At 35.7% G+C, this 19,707-nt stretch overlaps 1 protein-coding gene across 1 annotated transcript; it reads left to right on the forward strand.

Annotated features, from left to right (window-relative positions):
• Positions 1-6,889: 6,889 nt before the first annotated feature.
• LOC129005685 (adenosine 3'-phospho 5'-phosphosulfate transporter 1-like) lies at positions 6,890-19,320 on the forward strand. The gene is made up of 9 exons (XM_054434648.1): positions 6,890-7,043; positions 9,081-9,228; positions 10,709-10,917; positions 12,072-12,271; positions 14,240-14,464; positions 15,277-15,427; positions 15,949-16,160; positions 17,053-17,178; positions 17,805-19,320. The coding sequence occupies exons 2-9, from the start codon at positions 9,197-9,199 to the stop codon at positions 17,970-17,972; spliced, it is 1,323 nt and encodes a 440-aa protein (XP_054290623.1). The 5' UTR covers positions 6,890-7,043; positions 9,081-9,196; the 3' UTR covers positions 17,973-19,320.
• Positions 19,321-19,707: the final 387 nt, after the last annotated feature.

The raw sequence follows: 19,707 nt of genomic DNA on the forward strand, positions 1-19,707 counted from the left end.
AAGTTCGTTCGCTACGCTCACTCACCTTTAGGTTGGAGCTCGTTCGCTGCGCTCACTTGCCTTCAGGTTAGCTCGTTCGCTACGCTAACTTGCCTCCAGGTTGAAGTTCGTTCGCTACGCTCATTCACCTTTTGGTTGCAAATTAGCTGTTGTCATAAATAAAAAAAATAATAGTAGTGCTGCACCCTGTTGGTAATCCTTGTAACTTTAATGCTATTGAACATCATAGAACAGAACCAACTCGTTTATTGAAACAGCTGTTAAGATTCATTAATTCCTTTTTAAATGTGAAAAATCATAAGGTTAACATGGGAAACTCCAGAGCCACTGGGGCGGAGCCCGAAAGCCCGATCAGAATAAAAACCACTTAGTTTTCCTATTTAATGCCCAAAGAATCAGTGTACCGAATTTCAGCTTCCTAGGTAAATGGGAAGTGGGAGAATTAGTGATGAGTGAGTGAGTGAGTCAGTCAGTCAGTCAGTCAGTCAGTCAGTCAGTGAGGGCTTTGCCTTTTATATATTTAGATTATTTATATATTTATTCAGTGCACGCTGATAATTATTTATTATGACGGCACGCTGGATCATCTTTTAAGTGTAAACATGTGGATAGGAGGGGAACACACGCATGATTAAGGCGCGAAGTCATAATGTATGAAGTAAAGACAAATTTGTTTGCCTGGAGCATTATCCAGTAGGTACGTTTTGCTAAACAATCGTTGGTCTTGGTGGTCTAGTAAGCAGGTGATTTTTAAGAGATCATGGAACCACGATTAAGCGAGTCTGCGAATCAATATGGAAGTAAATTGTCCAGAGCTTAGGTTTAAGGATATCATTAAAATACCATCGAAGACGATCTTTTATCCAAAATAAGGATAAGAGGGAAAACCTGGGCCCAAGGTTAATAAAAAATCACCAATGAAACAGTAAATAATGTTTGTCCGGAGAATGAAATGGATTTTATGTATTATTCTTAACCATCGTATCGTCTTTTAGTAAATAAGGTACTTCGAAAAGAACATAAGGCCACTATTAGAGCTACTATTAGGGCTACTATTAGAGGGTCATTATGGTAGTAGTAGGCCTAACGGAATTTTTATGTCTTGTGTCTTATCATTTTTCCGAAGCCTGAACTGTATCCAGAACATTTAATTTAAGTCAATCGTCTTAGACAATATTTTGGTAAAAGGTATGTTTTAGCACAGGCTTCAAGACTTAAATTAAAATTAAATTTTAAGACTGAAACCATCTTAGCTATTTTATTAAAATGATGACTTAATACTTTTTGACATTCCTCTCCTCTCAAAAATTCCCTTCGAATAGAAGGAACATGAAATCCGTCAAGTGATTGATGCAGGTCATCTTTGGGCAAACCCCCCCCCCCTCTTACGTTTTTGTATTTGTATAGAATACGTTGGTTAGTCAATGGCGTATAATATTCTACAATACATAACCCTAAATAGGCAAGGAAGAGAAACTGTTCGGATTATGATAACCATAAACAAATTAAATTACGCCGATGGAAAAGGCCGCCTTTAAATCCAGGCCACGGCCTTCGAAGTGGCAACGTCGCAAGTAGGGTTGTAACAGCTGTTCTTGTTTGGAAGCAGCTTATAATGGTATTAAATACCATGTTATTAAATGTTTTTGATAGTTTCTTACTCTATGTATGTTTCTAAACAATATTCAGTCAACTACACACTTGAATTCAACCTAGAACATGGTTAAAATAATTAATTCCCAAAGCCTTGCAAGCTGCAGAAAAGGGACCTTAACTTCCCCAATGTTATTTAAATGGCTGGAAGTTAAGGTCCATTTTGTTTTTGTGTCTTATTACACAATGATCTGTGATCTGAGATCTGTGATCTGTGATCTGTGATCTGTGATCTGTGATCTGTGATCTGTGATCTGTGATGAATCTGTGATATCTGATGAATCTGTGATATGTGATATGTGATCTGTGATCTGTGATCTGTGATCTGTGATCTGTGATCTGTGATCTGTGATCTGGAATCTGTGATCTGTGATCTGTGATCTGTGATCTGTAATCTGTGATCTGTGATCTGTGTTATCTGTTACCTGTGATCTGTGATCTGTGATGTGTGATCTGTGAACTGTGATCTATGAACTGTGATCTGTGATATATGATCTGTGATCTTTGTTATCTGTTACCTGTGATCTGTGATGTGTGATCTGTGATCTGTGATCTGTGATCTGTGATCTGTGATCTGTGTTATCTGTTACCTGTGATCTGTGATCTGTGATCTGTAACCTGTGATCTGTGATCTGTGATCTGTGATCTGTGATCTGTGATCTGTGATCTGTGATCTGTGATCTGTGATCTGTGATCTGTGTTATCTGTTACCTGTGATCTGTGATCTGTGATCTGTAACCTGTGATCTGTGATCGTGGATCTGTGATTTGTGTTGTTACCTGTGATGTGTGATATGAGATATGTGATCAGTGGGCTAACAATGTAAATAATTATCTCAAATTCAATCATCAATTTTATTATTCTGCTTTAAATTCCTGACAAAATGATATGTAAAACATGGCAAATAATCCAAGTAGTATAAAAAATATCTTTGCTTGAAAATTAGAAAACTTTGGAGCGCGATTTCTTAAAACTAACAATTTTAAAATAAAAACTTTAACCACTTATAACTTTGACATTTTTTAAGATATCTTAATAATTCTTTCACCAGTGTGTTTGGGTAATAGTCTAGATTAAGAATATACCAATAACTCAATTTTGAATTTTTGGAAGTTAAGGTCCCTATTCCCTTGGCAGGTCACATTTGTGTATTTACGAAAGCTTGGTTACTGGACAATGAAAATATTGACTCTGCTTAAAAATTTACGGATATAGATTCTCAATTCATATTGTTTTGGTTTTCAATTGTGTATGTTATAATTCTCAATATTTTAATAAATTTATGTTCAAGAATTTAAATTTAAATCAATAAAGTGCTAATTAATGAGCTGATGTCACCTCTGCCATGTTATCTTATGGGACGTCTAACACTAAACAATCCTACTTGCAACGTTGCCAATATACTACCAGGCCGTGGCCCGGAATTAAAGGTGGCCGTGCACTGGCTCGGAAGATAGATTTTAAAGATTAATGAATAGGTACTTAATTTGTATGGTTTCAATGTTATCCCATTTCGCTTAACTTAGACACTACAAAATGGCCCACAAGGGCTCGAAATCCCCATGAGAACGATAGGGCAACAGAGGCTACAAAACGTGCTGCCGGTACTATTTAATTCTTTTTGTCTATGCTACAACATAGTGAATCTCCGATGACGTCAACGGAGAATCACCTGCTGATCAAAGCTATTCAACTCTATTTTAGGTGGCCGTTAAATATATTCACTCAACATGTCAGCTGACATTGGAATTAAAAAAACACATGTTATCGACTTTTTTTAGTGTTTACTCGTTTACTGTCTGACGACTCCATTCAATCAGGACTCGGTACCCCCCACCACCTCGCCCGGGACAGCGGAATCGGAATCGGAACGATTTGGTTTGGTGGTTAATTGAGGTTATGTTTATTGTTATTGTATAATTAATGTTGCGGAGTTACAATAACCAGTAATAGTAATAAAACTTACTAACTTAGGTTCCCAATCTTTATAACTAATTTACTATTAATTTCAAAATGTGTTTGTCAGATCAATCGATGGATATATTTCTAGAAACCAATTAATTAGCCTAATTGATTTAGGCCTTGCCTAATAAGTTAATTTTGGATCTTTATAAAACAATGTTCTGTGTTGTACAAATATGTTGAAGGGTTTTATTTAACTGACCTTACCTTTTATTATTGATAATAGTATTATTATGATATTTTATTTAAATATGTTATACGTAATTATGAAAGTCAGGTAAAAGAATTTAAACTGTTGTCAATTGTAAGGAGTAAGATGGACCCTAAATAAATTTTGTGATTACGAAACATTCAAGTTACCTTTTGCATCTTATAGAAAATCTTATGGCCTATTACCTTATACCTTACCTTATAATAATAAAACATAACTTAGGGTATAAGTTAAACAAAGCAATTTTTTTATTCAATAGGCTAACTTGATTAGCCTAATTATTAGGATAACATACCAGTTGGTTGTGTTTGAAATTTTAATAAACTTAGGTAATGATTTTGTATATAAATATATCACCTTTATTATTTGTTTTTGATTCTTTAGACAATTTCTTTTTAAGGTGAGATAACATCTTAGCCTACTTACTGTTTGCATCTTAAGTTATATAGCCTAAGTTAGCCTAAATCACCTATTCTATAGGCTACTTTATAATAAAACATAAGTTAGGGCCTAACTTAACTTAAAACAATTTATTCTTTAAGCCTACTGAGTTTAATTACCAGTACGGTAAGCTTAACTTAATGTTTGAAATTTAAATAAACTTAGTTAGGCCTAGGTTAGGAGTTTGAACACAAATATATAATTTCATTCTACGGCTTTGTTTGTTCCTATTGATTTAGTCTCGTTATTAATTGTAATGGAATGAAATAAAGCCTCGATTTCAGCTACAAACGGCTGACTTTCCATTCCTTTCTTAATGCATGCACCATGCACCTAAAAAGGGTAGGCTTAATTTGTTGGGAGGCTTTCACATTAATTACTTGTACATAGCTGAAAATAACCTAAGTTAACTTACTAAATTACCTACTGAAAAATCCATTTTGGTAATTCTTAACCATATTTTAGTAACTTAGGCATAAAAGATTATGTTTAAATCCGAAAAAGGTTTTTAACTTAGTATAGTTAACCAACATCTTGCAATAACTGGGCCATCATGAACCAGAACCAGACTACTAAACTTACTATAAGTTTACTGGACAGTGTTTTGGCTTTAGTGGAGCTGGTAACTGGTAAGCCTTAAAATCAGCTTTTTAAGGCAAGAAATGATTCAGTGTTTTCTGAAGCTCATTCAAATAATAAACAAATTAGGCTGATCTTTGGTGTTTAAGTGCTTTCTGGCAGATAGATTCTATCAGCCAGATACTTTCTCCCTGTAAGATGGTCACATAAGGTGCAATACGATTACTAGGCAAAACAAACTTGAATATCATTGATATCACTGGTGGAGCTTTGACCATTGACATCACTAGTTATTATCAATTATCAATTCTTGAGATGGGGACGCCACCTAGGTGCGTATTTTAACCCTAATATGAGTGAAGGAAAAGTGTAGAATGATGTGAGATGATCTGTGTAGCTTTGCTACTGACTACAGATCAGCGGTTTCATTAGTCAGGATCATTTATTTAAAGCCCAATTATGCTATAAGTTAGTCATTTTAAAGCTGTCACCAGTTTCTTAATCAAGTTAGTGAGCCACCCCCAGATTGCGCTGATATAAATTACTGATTTCCGTCAAATATATGCATCGGCCTACTTTTTTACCAAGTCAAAGCGATAGGCCAACTTATTGTAAGCTATACAGTCGACTCTCGATAACTCGAATTTCAAGGGAACGGCTGTTTTCTTTGAGTTACGTATAGTTCGACTTGAGTAGTTCGAGTTATAGAGGTAATATTTCACTAAATTCGACTTACAGGGGTAAACAAAATAAAATTCGAGTTATAGAGGTACAAATAAACAATGTTTTTTATTTCCTACATCCTTTAAAACCTTTGGCAAGCAGTTGGAAAATTCAGCGACATATCCAGACCGGTTCGAGTTAGCGAAGGTTGATCTGAAAATTTCGAGTTGTTGAGGTAATGTATTTAAGGACTTCGACTTACCTACTGAACTTCAAGTTATAGAGGTAATTTATCTATCACTTCGAATTATAGAGGTAAAATTTGGGTGCAAAATTAATTCGAGTTAGCCTAAGTATGGTTTTCTTTTCGACTTAGGCAGATTTTCTCAAGGGAACGGAAAAACATTTGAGTTACCGGTATCAAGGAATTCAACTTAAGTTATTGAGGTTTGAGCTATCGAGAGTCGACTGTAGTATCTTTATGTCACCTTAACTAACTGAGTAGCAAAATAAAAGGATGAAAATAGAATTCTAGACACCAGCCTATTAAACTTTCTCTTTACCAGCCTATGTAAATAGCCCATTAAGCTGCATTGCAAAAACAATTTGTGAAAGCTGGTCTGTATAGATGGGGGAATTGTCTCACTTCAGTCAATGGTATTAGTTAAAAAATATAAACAAAAATTTTTTCTTACCCTTACAGTAAGAATACTACTTACTTTTACTTTTTTATCGGGGTGGGGACCGTGTTCTGTTGGACTGCAGAACCCTGCATTACAGCCCAAAAGCAATTTTATTCGGTACATTGATGATACTAAATCTTTGTTTACTTAATAAGATAATTAAAAATTTAGATAATTGTCAGCTTTTCAAACTACTTTGTTTAACTTAATCGAGTTTAAATTTTCAAAAACAATGCAAGTAAAAATGTGGCTTTCAATACTTAAAAGTGCTTTTGGGCTGCCCTCTGCATTTTTGCTTCAATGAGGTAGGCCTACATCTCTTTTACAATAAGTGGGAAAACAACATGCATTATTAACAGGTAATAACAATACTGTAATAAATACTTTAAGACATAATGAAACCCGGACACAAATACGTTAGTTAACTTGGGCAGAAGACGACAGTCAGTAACTGTTGTTAAACTTACAGTGATAACAACAACAATAACAAACAATAATCGTCTGCCGCGTTTCAGTTCGGATGCTCCGTGTTCCGTTCCGATCCGATACCATTTACCAATTCCACTGTCCCGGGCGAGGTGGTGGGGGGTACCGAGTCCTGATTGAATGGAGTCGTTTACTGTCTGTGTCTGTGTGTGCGTACACTGCTGAGTGCTGTCTGCTGCGTGCTGGCTGCTGTCTTCCTTTATTATAGGTGCTGACGGTACGCTGACGCTTAACCACAAAAAACCCTATACTTACGTTACGTTTAAGTATTTCTTTTGTTTGTAACATTACTGGCTAAAAAGTTGTAACTTTTCAACGCATAACTCATCGTGTTTTACAATTCTCCGTAGGCCTAAACTGACAAGGTTTGTATAGCAACATTTACTACTAAGCCTAGGTTAAGGTCATATGGCTTTATTTTAAAGTAGAAATTTGTTTATTTTACCATCATTTTGGAGATTAGTATTGTTTTTTATCACATCACCCTTACAGATCTATTACCATCGACCATTTCAAAATATTTTTTTTTTAAGTCTTACCCTCAACTTCTAAATAGGTCTAGGCCTAGTGGATTGAATATTTCTTTTATCTCTGATAGTATTTTTTGTTATTCTTTTCGGCTGCACTTTACTTTAGGTCCTACACTCATTCGAATGAAAATATTTATTGATTAATCGATTGTTTCATTCGATATATCGTTTGGTTTGTTAGGTTAGGTTAACTTTACCTAACTAACCAGTACCTAACTGGTGTTAGAGCAAATTCTATTTGTCATCCCCTCCCGCTCTTCTTTCCCCTCGCCATCATGTAACTTACTACATTGCTGCACTAAAACAGCTACAACAATGCTATTTGGCCATCACCATTCGGGCTTTTCCTGGCTCGTTATGAGTAACTTACATTTCCGCCCCGGCACAGCAGAGCTAAAAGCCCACGGTTATCCCATATTATAGCGCTTGAATCCAATGTAGGCCTATCTTACTTCTCTATGGTTAGACATTATTTGTACATACAATGTACTATGTAGTCAGTTATATATCAAAGTCCTTGTCCTTAACGGATCTTGCAAATCGTTGCGGCTCCTAAAAGGCCTATCTTGTAGGAAGTAACCAAGTTCAAGGCTATTTTTCCAGAAATCTTCAGCTGTTGCACCTTAAATTCTAAGCTGTAACAGTACCTAAATTTGTTTAACAGATTAGTTGAAAGGACTGACTTACAGACTTAAATTTAATGAATGCTAATTCATGAACCTCGAGCAAGGTTCATTTTTGCTTAGTCCACTAAACAGTTTAAGTTACCGTATGTTAACAACAAACACAGAACACACCTTAACTAAGCTAGGCTATAACTTTGTCCCACATCTTACTTTTTTTTAAAATTGTCATTGTATTATTGCACTCTATGCATGCCATTGGTATTTTTACTTTTTAGTTAATTTCCTATACTGTATAGGAAATAAGCTATTACCGTAGGTCTCGAATGGAAGTACCTAGACCCGGGACCGCTTTACTTTGATGTCCCCAGAGGCCAAAAGCACCATCCGATCAAATTCATAAAACAGTAAACAATGTGTACGCGTGTAAAAATCATCTGGTTTTGATGTAATTTGATACAAATGTGTGAACCTAGCCTATGTTTATTCAAACGATTGTGCGAACTAGCATGATTGGGCTATAGGAATGGGGTTTTCAGGGTGAACAGAGGTTTTTCCAATTTATTAGGTACCCTCAAACTATAAAATGTCGCAATTTCTTTAAACCATATTGTAGAGCTTAAAAAAATAAGGCTATAGTATGGTGAAGAGGCAATTTAGGCTCGATAGATAAAAAATTTCAAAAAATTTTACTTTTGAATTCCCATGTTAGTACGGAAATAGCCTAAACTATTTAATTTTATAATTGTTTGTTTTTTTACGGATATAATTTTGACCAAATTTGCCAAATTTATTTAGGTAGGCCTATTTCATACCAAACAATTAAGTTAACATTCCACTAAAACACACTTTATTACCTTCCTGTAGCAGCAAAAATAAGTAACTTACTCGTTAAAAACTAATGTTTTTCAAATAGGGAATAAATCTGACATTATTTAAGAAAATATATTTGTGAAAATCCAATCAGGCAGATGGAAATTTGCCTTGCTGTAGCGGAAGTATTTTTCCTAATATAATTTAACTTATATACTAGCCCTATTGATGTTATATATCACTCCTCGATAGCAAACATACTATTTCACGCTATAAGTTTAGTAGAGTTCATTGGGTTTGTAGTAGGCCTATTGGTGAGCAAGTGAATAGGTACGTAAATACTTAACTAAATCCATACCTGTAAGTTATGAGAATGTTTTGTAACATGGGTTTCCCATCTCTAAAATCTCATTCACCAAATTATTAATCTCTTCAGATGAGTGAAACCCTGCCGAGAAGAGATAAAATGCTATCAGTATAATATGAAGAGGTTGTATCAAGTACCGGTAGTCTCCGAGATTGAAGAGAAAGCGAACAGTGTCATCTGTTGAGATGAGGAATAGAGCACCTGAAATCGTCATCTGGTAAGTTTTTTTTAGGTAATAGTCCAGACATTTTGTTGCTAGACTTAATTATCAAATTTTTCCCGAACAATTGATTATTTCAAAAGAAGTCAGATATGTGCTTTGTAAGTTTAATCTAGGCTATTAGTTTTTATTTTAAGTGTCAAAAATCTTGGATGGCCACAAAAAACAATATTTGAACAGATCCGATTAAAAAAAGCAATCCTACTGCTGTACCGGTAAGTTACTCTAGTTTTAATGTTTCCAGATTTTCTAACCATTAAAAATGTACAGTATAAGTAACTTAGCAAGACCATCAAATTTCATTTGATCTTACCGGTAATTAAATTAGTAGGCGAGAGTAAAATTTACTACAACTGTCATGTAATTACAAAAATATTTTTAATTACAAATAATTTTTAAGCTGTATAGGCTCCTATAAATTACTAAACTTCATAATTATACTCACACCTCAAACAATATTCGAGTTACTTACATATGTTCGCTGTTGTTTCATAGATCTAGGAAAATGAAGACCATAAGAAACTGTATCGTGCAATGTGTATTTATGTTATCACCACGTTGAGATGGTGATGCTACGTCGCACAGTGTTTTCTTCATACTTTATTTATTTTCTTATTGTAGATATTTATTAAAAAATAAAGAACCAATATAATTATTCACTAATGAATTGTTCGTTTTTAAGATAGTAAGTAAGTTCGGTTAAGTTGTGCATAGCTTTTTATCTAACTTTTCCTAAATTAGGTTAGGTTAAGATATTTAAATTACAAGGTTGGCAGTCTTCACGTTTGCTTGTCTCCTATTTTTTATTGAGATAGAACAAAAATTGTTGTGATGTAAGCTTAAATTGACCCAAAATAATAAACATATTATGTAGGCTAATTATGTTCCATAACTTATCTTCTTAACTTTATTTTTTGACAAAACAGTTTTCTGTCAATAAGTTAACAAATTAATTGAGCAATGAATAAAAGTAGGTATGTTTTTCTTAAATGGTTTCTGGCTTACCGGTACTACTCTTATTGTAGGTATAGTAAAAATATGATGCCATTTTATAAAAATATGTTTTGCGAATAACGAAAATACAATGAATTTGAACGTTTGCATTCAAAAGCTAAATTTGAAATTTGATCACATCCCCGAAGGATGTGGTAGAACTGATACTATATGTGGTGGGTTTAACAACTGATAACACCTCAGAAACGATTGGATCTGAAAGCGGAGAAGGAATAAAATTAGCCTAGCTTACAGTGCTCTGCCCAGTATCTTAATTTTGTTTTAAAAGCATGTTTTGCTGGCCAAGTATACTCTCAAACTCCATCCATAGGTGTCCTCCGGCTAGTTCAGATATTAAAACTCAAGATTTCTCCGAGTTAGCATCTAGTCTTAAGTCAACAGCCATTCACAGTGATAGCGAGCTGCACAATTAGGCTATTGTTTCCTAATGACCATACTATACATATGTTACTTTGTTTTGCAGTTTTGTGGTGGTGTGCTCAATAGCCATCATCTACCTGGTGACCCAAGTACTCCACTGGCTCGTAGGAGACGATGAGCCAATCCCTGACAGTTTCAAGGCCAGTTGGCTCTTCACTCTGGCTCTCAACGTACTCGGCTACGCAACCATCCTTTTGCCTGGTGCCATCATCTTTAAGTACGTCAAGGCCAGCAAGTATCTAGACCGAGCAGGTGGGTTTCACTTTGTAGTTGTCAAAATAATACGTTAGTTTAGTTTTTCGTACAGATTTCTACATTCTTATTTTAGCATAGCCTCCTCTAATACAAGGCGAGGCAAAAGTATTTGCTACACTCCCGGCCCACTAAAACAGCTGTTGCACAAATTCATAATGTAGTGTCTGTACAATGTTAAAATGTTAATTTACTCATTACAAAAATATTTCTTTGTACACATCTTTGAATACATCTTTGTAATCTAAGGCTACTTGGTACATTTTATCGACCAAATTCTGGTTCCTTACTGTACTAGGCCTATAAAGTTTCTATACTGTGTTTTTTTGTTTATATTGTGACTGTTATAAGTGAATATGTTTACACGTTTGTTATTACTGTTATAACCATGGCAGTAGCCAGCTGGTTCGAAATTGCCACACACCAATACCTTGTAATAGAGGAGGCTATGATTTTAGTCTGATATGTGTGCAAAGTTATTTTAACTTTTATATCAACTTAGGATTAGGCTAATGATTTGGCAATAAAAAAAAAACAGGTTGCTGCAAGAACTATCAAGCAAAATATGTACATAAAACGGGATTATTTTGTCATCTACAAAAGGCTAAATTCATGCAATCCATTATGTGTTTAAACCACATTGTCTGTATTTTTCACAGTTTATGATGTACCTGTACGCTATTAGCAGATATTGTTTTAAGAGGTTAGTAGCATCTTTTAACCTTATATTGCTTGTCTATATGTGCTTACGCCCGTGTGTAACCTATCAAGCAAAGGAGGCTCTAGTACAATACAAGAGTAAAATAAACTAAAAATGTTAGTGACAGGTACTGAAAAACGAACCTAAAACGTGAATGTTATGATTGTAGTCCGTCCTGCTACTGCCTGAGCCAACTTACTAAAGTTGTAGGTTAGGCCATTTGTAACTTAAAAAATCATTTTCTTTCATTTTAAAATGTTTGGTTGCTTAACCTAACCCGGTGTGGTTAGTGAGTACTGAAAACTGTTTCTTTAGAAAATTTTATCACGGTGTCAGTTTCTATGAGTTCAAACAATATTAACCATACTAACATGCTACCTTTTACCATTTAATGTACTAGTAATGTAATGTGACCAATTCACCCGTTTACGTTTAACCTCCTGTTTGTCCCCAGTGCCAGGATGTTTCCCAGCGCTTGTCAGGACGTGTTTCACCGGCACAGAGAAGGACATTCTGATAGGCAGTGAGTTGCCGTCCAGTAGTTCCACAGTTCGCACGCTCAGACAGGAAGCGTTGTTGCTTATGTTCTGTTTCATCGGTCTGCAAGGTTCCTACCTCACATGGGGGCTACTGCAGGAGAAGGTCATGACTCAGGTTAGGAAGTTACGTTATCTAAACAGCTGACTAGATTGGCTAATTTTGAGATTGAGTGTGCAGTTCTTGTCCCTATTTGTTTGGATCGGACTTAGAATGGTTTGGAAGGCCACCATATGATTTAGGCTGGTTTTATGCACTGTGATGAGTGTGACAGTGACTGTTTTCCTTAGCAAATTACTGATGAGCGGAATTTAAAAATACCCCCGCCGCAGCAAACCTGCAGACTAAGCGAATTTCCATTTGACTGATTGGATTTACACTGAAATGTCTACTTAAAAATATAACATTTATTCCCTATTCAAATAGAATTAGTTTAACAAGTACTTAGGTTTGCTGCATCAGGGAGGGTAAAACTGGTTTTTTTTAAATGTTAATAGTTAGTAAGAAATAAAAACATTTTCCAAATTTGATCAAAATATGTTCATAAACAAGCAAACTACAACAGTTTACTCATTCTCTCTCTATAAGAATAACATGGGAATTTTAAATTTACAATTTTTTGGAATTTTCTCCGTAACCATTAGGCGCATAATAACGCTTCAATATACTAAATTATTTGTTTTTTGAAGCTCTACAAAATGGTTTGGAAATAAATTGCTAAATTTTATGTTTTTTGGGTCAAAAATGGGAAAAACCTATTTTTACCCCATAAAACCCCCCGTAAACACCCGTTCCCATGGTCCGATCATGCTGGATCGCGAACTCGTTCGAATAAACGTAGGTTTACACTTTTGTACCAAATTTCATCAAAATCGGATCATTTTTGCTCGAGTTATCGTGCTGACGGACACATATATATATATATAAATATATAAATATATAAATATATATATATATATATGAATTTGAACGGATGGTGTTTTTGGCCTCTAGGGACCTCAAAACGAAAAAAAAAATCGGTCCCGCGTCCAGGTCTTACCATGAGGACTACGGTAATAGCTTATTCCCTATATGGGAAATTCGCTAAAAGGCTGCGATGCTCTGGTGACACTTATTTAACGCAGTGTGTAATTGCGTCAATTGAACTCAATAGAACTAAAAATGCCCAGCGACTACAGTGTATAAAACCAGCCTTACCTCCACATTACAAAAGGATAGCTCCACTGTAATATTCTTATTATAACACTGCTTAGGGCCTATGTTAAATTTACCCAACCGCAACCGGCAGTAGTGGCAGAATAGCGCTTTGTTATTACACACTCTCTTGTTATTTACACGTCTCGGCTGCTGCTGCTATCCTTTCCCCGGCTGAAGAGGACTAAGTCCTATAACAGCCTCAGTTCAGTAGTAGGGTTTCAGCTCTCTGGATTGGAACGTCAGGAAGAACGAGAACGAATGTATCTATAGCTTGGAGTTTTATACCATTATTAGAGTTTGTTGGATTTTCATGTTAAGTGCATTTTTCATAACAATACACAATTAAGGTTTTGTTTAAGGTTCTATCTAACCAAACCTAACTTCGGCTAACCCTAAACAAGATTTATTTGAGATAAATATTACTTTTCTCAACCTTAAAAAACATAGTGGTGGTGAGTTGGTGGCTCAGTCGGTAGAGTCACGGACTTCGGGCCTAGGCAGCGATGTCGTGGGTTCGAATCCTAGTCACTGCCGTAAACATTTTATCAGTACAGTTCACCTTAGTACTGTACCGGCTCACCCCTTGCTTTGCTAGATACCTTCTTAAAAAAAGTGGTGGAAAAGGTTTTAACAATTGATTAAGCACACAGTTCTTCTCGGTAAGTGAAACTGGAAATCAGTTTTAACGTAACTTAATATTGCTACTAATAATCATTGAAAGACCACTGATTACAAACTATAGGCTACTTGGTACATTTTTTTTTCGACCAAATTCTGGTCTTCTGTACTAGGCCTATAAAGTTCATATACTGTACCGCTTAAAAGGATTTATGTTTAACCAAAACTTAATATAAGCCCAATCGTTGCTAATTTCAAACTTGTCTCCAGGAATACAGTAACTCGCAAGGACAGACAGGTCACTTCAAGGACTCTCAGTTTCTTGTGTTTGTCAACCGTATCCTTGCGTTTGCGCTCTCTGGAGTCTACATCATATCAACCAGACAGCCCCGACATTCCATGCCTCTGTACAAATACATCTACTGCTCGTTCTCCAACATCATGAGTTCCTGGTGTCAATACGAGGCGCTCAAGTTTGTCTCGTTTCCTACCCAGGTGTGTATCAATTTTTGAATGGTTATCATTTACAGAAAGCAACACACCAGGCTTGTATTTTAAACTGAACATGACTTCAAAAACAAGGTGAGTGTAGAATGAAGTGAGATGCCTTTTGTAGCTTTGTTACTGACTAAGATCAGCTGTTTTAGTAGCCATGACCATATTTAAAGCCCTATAATCAAGGACAGCTGGGTCCAGTTTTCAACCATCAAAATGCTACGGATTTTTTTAAGATCAAACAGCCTATATTGAGGTCCTTTGAAGTTTATACAGGTTTAAAAGCTCTTTTTCCTCAGTGTTCAGTGACAGTGACATTTTGAATGACGAACCAACATTGGTATTAAACACCGGGAATGTCTAATCCTCATAGTCATATGATTAACATAACTGGGGGAGTGAGGTGGTCTAGTGTCAATGCTCAGGCTTTGAACCCTGAGGTACTGAGTTCAAATCCTGCCAATCGCCAATGTATTTTATTTCAGTGATAATGCCGTAACCCTTAAGGCCTAAGTAATGTGAAAACAGTTCCAAGCAAAAGCCTAGCATTCTAGTTTGTGAAAGTGTGACAAAAACATATCTGTGACTGCATACCGTGTAAAAAGTACAAATCCTTTTTTGAAATATGCTACACCATTCTATACCAAGTAGTGTTCATGTGTATGGTACAATTAGCTAGTGACATGATTGTTGTACGACATTGGAATTAATTTCCACGGGTAAGCCTGCTACCAATCAAATGTAAGATTATACAACTACCCTAAAACTAGCTACACTTACAGAAATAATTCAAAATTAATTCTGTTTTTCAGGTTCTAGCTAAAGCATCAAAAATTATTCCCGTTATGATAATGGGGAAAATCGTTTCAAGGGAAAAGTACGAGTTTTACGAGTATGTAACAGCAGGCTTCATCTCCCTGGGCATGGCCATGTTTTTGTTCGGCAGTTCGGACAACGATAAAGGTAATATTGCTTTGTCAATATTAGTTGTAAAGGACCATTACTCTTTATGGTACAATAGTTATAAAATGAAACATTCAGAACTGAGAGGCCAGTACAAACAAAATTCTAGCAATCCATTAACATTTTAACTGGATTAGTTCAATTTTGAAAACAGAGAAAAGCCGAACTTCTGTTCATCTTAATATCTTTTTTGGCACCCTAACACTAGTGTTAAAGCATTTGCTTGTTTTTAGCTGAAATACACATACTTTGAACCCTAAAGTCCTGAGTTCAAATCCTGCCAATCGCCAATGTATTTTATTTCAGGTCTTCAGTACAGTAGACTCCCTCTTATCCGGACTCCTCGGGATTTCCTATTTTGAATTAGTTCCCTGACTTGTCATCAGATTCCACTACCTGCCAGGCTGTAATATGACAAGAGTCAAACCTTAGCAGTATTTTACACATGACGAAGAAGGCTCAAACCGTTTGAGGAAAAGGTTTTTAAAGTTAGAACTAAGCTCACTTTGTTTTTATTACAGAGACAGTAACTACATTCTCGGGAGTTATTCTGCTCGGAGCCTACATGGTGTTTGATAGCTTCACGTCCAACTGGCAGAGTGCTCTGTTTAAACAGTACTCGATGAGTTCCGTCCAGATGATGTGTGGGGTCAACCTCTTCTCATGCATCTTCACCGCTACGTCTCTCGCACAACAGAGCGGATTTGTTCACTCGCTACAGTTCATGTCCAAGGTTAAACATTAGATGATTCATAACTTAGAAAGTAAAAGATTAGTTTATATCCTGTGAGTTAAACAAAACTATTTGTGATAACAAGTGTTGCTTTGCCAGTGTAAACAACAATCGGTTACCAGGGGTGTTTTGTGAAAGTACAAACTGCTTCTTTTTTATCTTTGGGAAAACGTACATAGACATTTATGGAAGCTTTTTAAAATGTTAAGACTAGCCCCTCAGCAAAGGAATAACTCACGGAACATGGTTGAAGAAAAAAGGAAATCAAAAGATTTTGACGACCAAGCCAAAGATGAGAAGGAAGTTCTCATGGTTTTAAGTTAGATAAAAAACAAGAGAAAGGAAGTGGGCTTTAGAACTTCTGGGTAGCTTAACTTACATCAAATTTCCTTCTTGTTAAACTGCCAGTCAGGAATTATCATTAGCTCTCTCGTTTTGGTAGCAAAATCTCCTAACATCACCTCTCTGACTACAACAAAAACAAGTGGGGGATCGCGCCTGTAACCTCTGTACTTCCGGTCCTGGCTATGACCGGTCTTGGAGGGCTGCGGGGATGATGTCCCATAGGTTCTCGCCTTCGGGAATCAGCGTCCTGGACCACTCTGCCCATTATCTGTGAAGCTCAATTCAAATTGGAAATTCATGGTTTTTCCTGGTGTTGGACCTGGAGAAAGTTGAGACCATGAAGAGAAGGATCTTCTAAACCCTGTTATTCACTTTTACGACAAGCCAGGGAAGGCTTTGGTCCTATTCTAACCCAGAAACCGTCGTACTGGAAGAAGCAAATAGGTTTGATCACATAACAGTAGTGTATTTTTTTCTTCATAAATATTAAAGAACAGTAATGGCAATTTTTTCTCAGATGTTTTTACAACTGTATGATATTTTCCAGTTCCCGATGTTCACTATAGACTGCATGCTGTTGTCTATCAGCTCGGCCGCTGGTCAACTCTTCATTTTCTACACGATTGCCAACTTCGGCCCCGTCGTCTTTGTGATAATCATGACCATACGTCAGGTACTTTAAGCTCACTCTTTAATATTGATATCACATAATATAGTAAGTTATGTTGTCTTGAGTCCAATTCCAATTTGTCGAGTTTTATGTATACCGTTTGAACAGTTTTTCCCTTATACAGTCTACGTGTTGTATTAGTAACTATCATTTAGAGATGAGGCAATATTTGTTATGGGTGAAAGCAAAAATTACAAAATTGACTAGGCTGAAAATTGTCCGAAAAAAGGCGGCCAACTCATAGGCCGTACTTAAACATTTCTTCGGACTACCACTCTACTCCCTAAGGAATTCTGAAATTTCAATGTTTTTGTTCACATACACATGCACTTAAGATCTATGTAATTAGCCAAAATATTAAAGCTAATTAGTAAAAAACAGCTGTTCCGTTTAGTTCAAAGCCAAATTAATGTCATTATCAGGGTTTTCACCCGTCCTGATTCTATCACGACAGTTCTGACTTCGGTCCCTTTTTCTGCAGCGGAGGGGGGGACCGTCCTGATTTATTCCTAATCAAAGGTGGCAACCCTGGACATTATGGAACAAGTTACGCGACAAGTGATATTATAGTAGTGTGTCTGTAATATAAAATGCTCAACTTTATCTGTATGTGTGTGTTTGTTTTACAGGGGCTTGCCATTCTGTTGTCCTGTGTGATCTACCAACATTCCATCACCTTCTTGGGCGTTCTGGGTGTTATCGTCATCTTCGCTGCAGTTTTCCTCCGAATCTATTGCAACCAGAGAATCAAAGCGCACAAAAGACGACTGCAAAACGCAGCAGCGACTAAGATATAAAATATAATTCACTTTGAGAGTGGAAATCTGTGATCTGTTTATATCGTCAAATGGTGCAGTATTTTTAGGTATTTATTAAGGCTTACCAAAGGATTACATTTGATGTTGAGTGTGTGAAAAATAGACTAGGGTGTAATCATTGACTATTGGATACAGAAGTTGTTGTATTAATAGTCAAAGGTGTAATGTAGGGGTATGTGAATAGAGTAAATGTTTTATTAGTGGGAATAATGAACGTACAGCAGAAATAGTTTGCTTTTGTATAAGATCAAACACAACCTTTTAGCTCAAGAATGCAGAAAAGGATCCTTAATATAAAAGATCAAGTTTGAGGGAACAAGATTAATTTAATCAAATTGTATGTTTACATTTTTTATTACGTGGTATATGATTCCAGGATTTAGAAGCATGAAATTGTTTAATTGCCACATCTTGCTTCTTAAAAGCCTTAAAGAGATCAAAAGTTTGTAGAAGTTATTGATACTGCAGTTTTTATTGCTGTCATACTTGTAATTTGCAAACATTTTTTGGATGTTTTTTACAGTTATAGATCTGATCTTTAGCCTGATCCCATATTAAAGGTGGCAGTGAATCTATCTGTCAGAGATAGTTTAAAAACCAGTGTTTCGGAGGGAATCAATAATTAGCGACAACATACTATCAGCAATGAATACGATGCAAAACATGTCTGTGGAAAATAGATTTTGGCATTAGTAAATGATATCAAGAGTAAAAGTGTTCCCTTCAGAATTATTGCCTTCTTTTGCATTAAATCTGGATTATCATGTACGTCGATGTAGCAAAATGGATTGACTAGGATGCTATTATACGTTTAGGAAACAATTGCTAATATTGTATGATAATTTATAGTTTGTATGAAGAATAGTTACAAAATTCTGCCTACAAGTTCAATGATTTTAACATCACAATATTTGTTACTAGTTGAGGCTAGGTGGTGGAGGAAGTCCTTTCTGTACAGCAAGCTATGCCTTTGTATCGTTTTATTTCATATTATGATATTATTTGTGGCCAAATCTTAACTAGATATGCATCCATGCCATTTGCATTTGCCATAGAACAATGTAGTGGAAAATTGTGTGTGTATTGCATTGAGGAAGCTACTGCGAGTAACACAAATTTTTGAGATTTTACTTAATTATTTTAAGTTTAGTTTAAGCTTGTCTTACAGCCTTGTAAAACGTATTACGTTTTGAGCTATCAAAGCTTCTACGAGATATTAGAACAATGTTCGCGAAATAAGTGTTAAACGTTGCCAGATTTGGTGTTGTGACCATTGTTAGTTATTTTTAGAACACAAATTTACCAAAGAAAGAACTATATTCATTTATCTTGTGTTTTATTTATCTCCCTTCTTTTATCTTAAACTGCAAGTTACCAATGGTAAATTACATAATAATCACGTAAAATATGATCTCATCTTTTCGAACATTTTAACCTAAACGAAATTTCAAATAAACAAAATACAGAAATAGCGACAAATAAGTACCTTATTAACTTTTTAAAAGATGGTTCTGGCTTTTAGACACCTAAAAACCATCATATTTTTTACATAAACTTGTTAGTGGAGGAAAGCCTTTTTCTAGGACTTCTGGTAAAGGATAGGCATACCGGCTCGCTCCCCTAAAGAAAATTTTGCAGGGAGCCTATGATCCCAATCGTTATTTGGAAAAGATCCCAATTCTTAGACTTAGACAAAATAGGGTAAAATCCGTAA

Source organism: Macrosteles quadrilineatus, unplaced genomic scaffold (genome assembly GCF_028750875.1).
Source record: "Macrosteles quadrilineatus isolate MER2022 unplaced genomic scaffold, UCM_ALF_1.0 Scaffold_30__1_contigs__length_1495292, whole genome shotgun sequence".
Classification (NCBI taxonomy): domain Eukaryota; kingdom Metazoa; phylum Arthropoda; class Insecta; order Hemiptera; family Cicadellidae; genus Macrosteles; species Macrosteles quadrilineatus.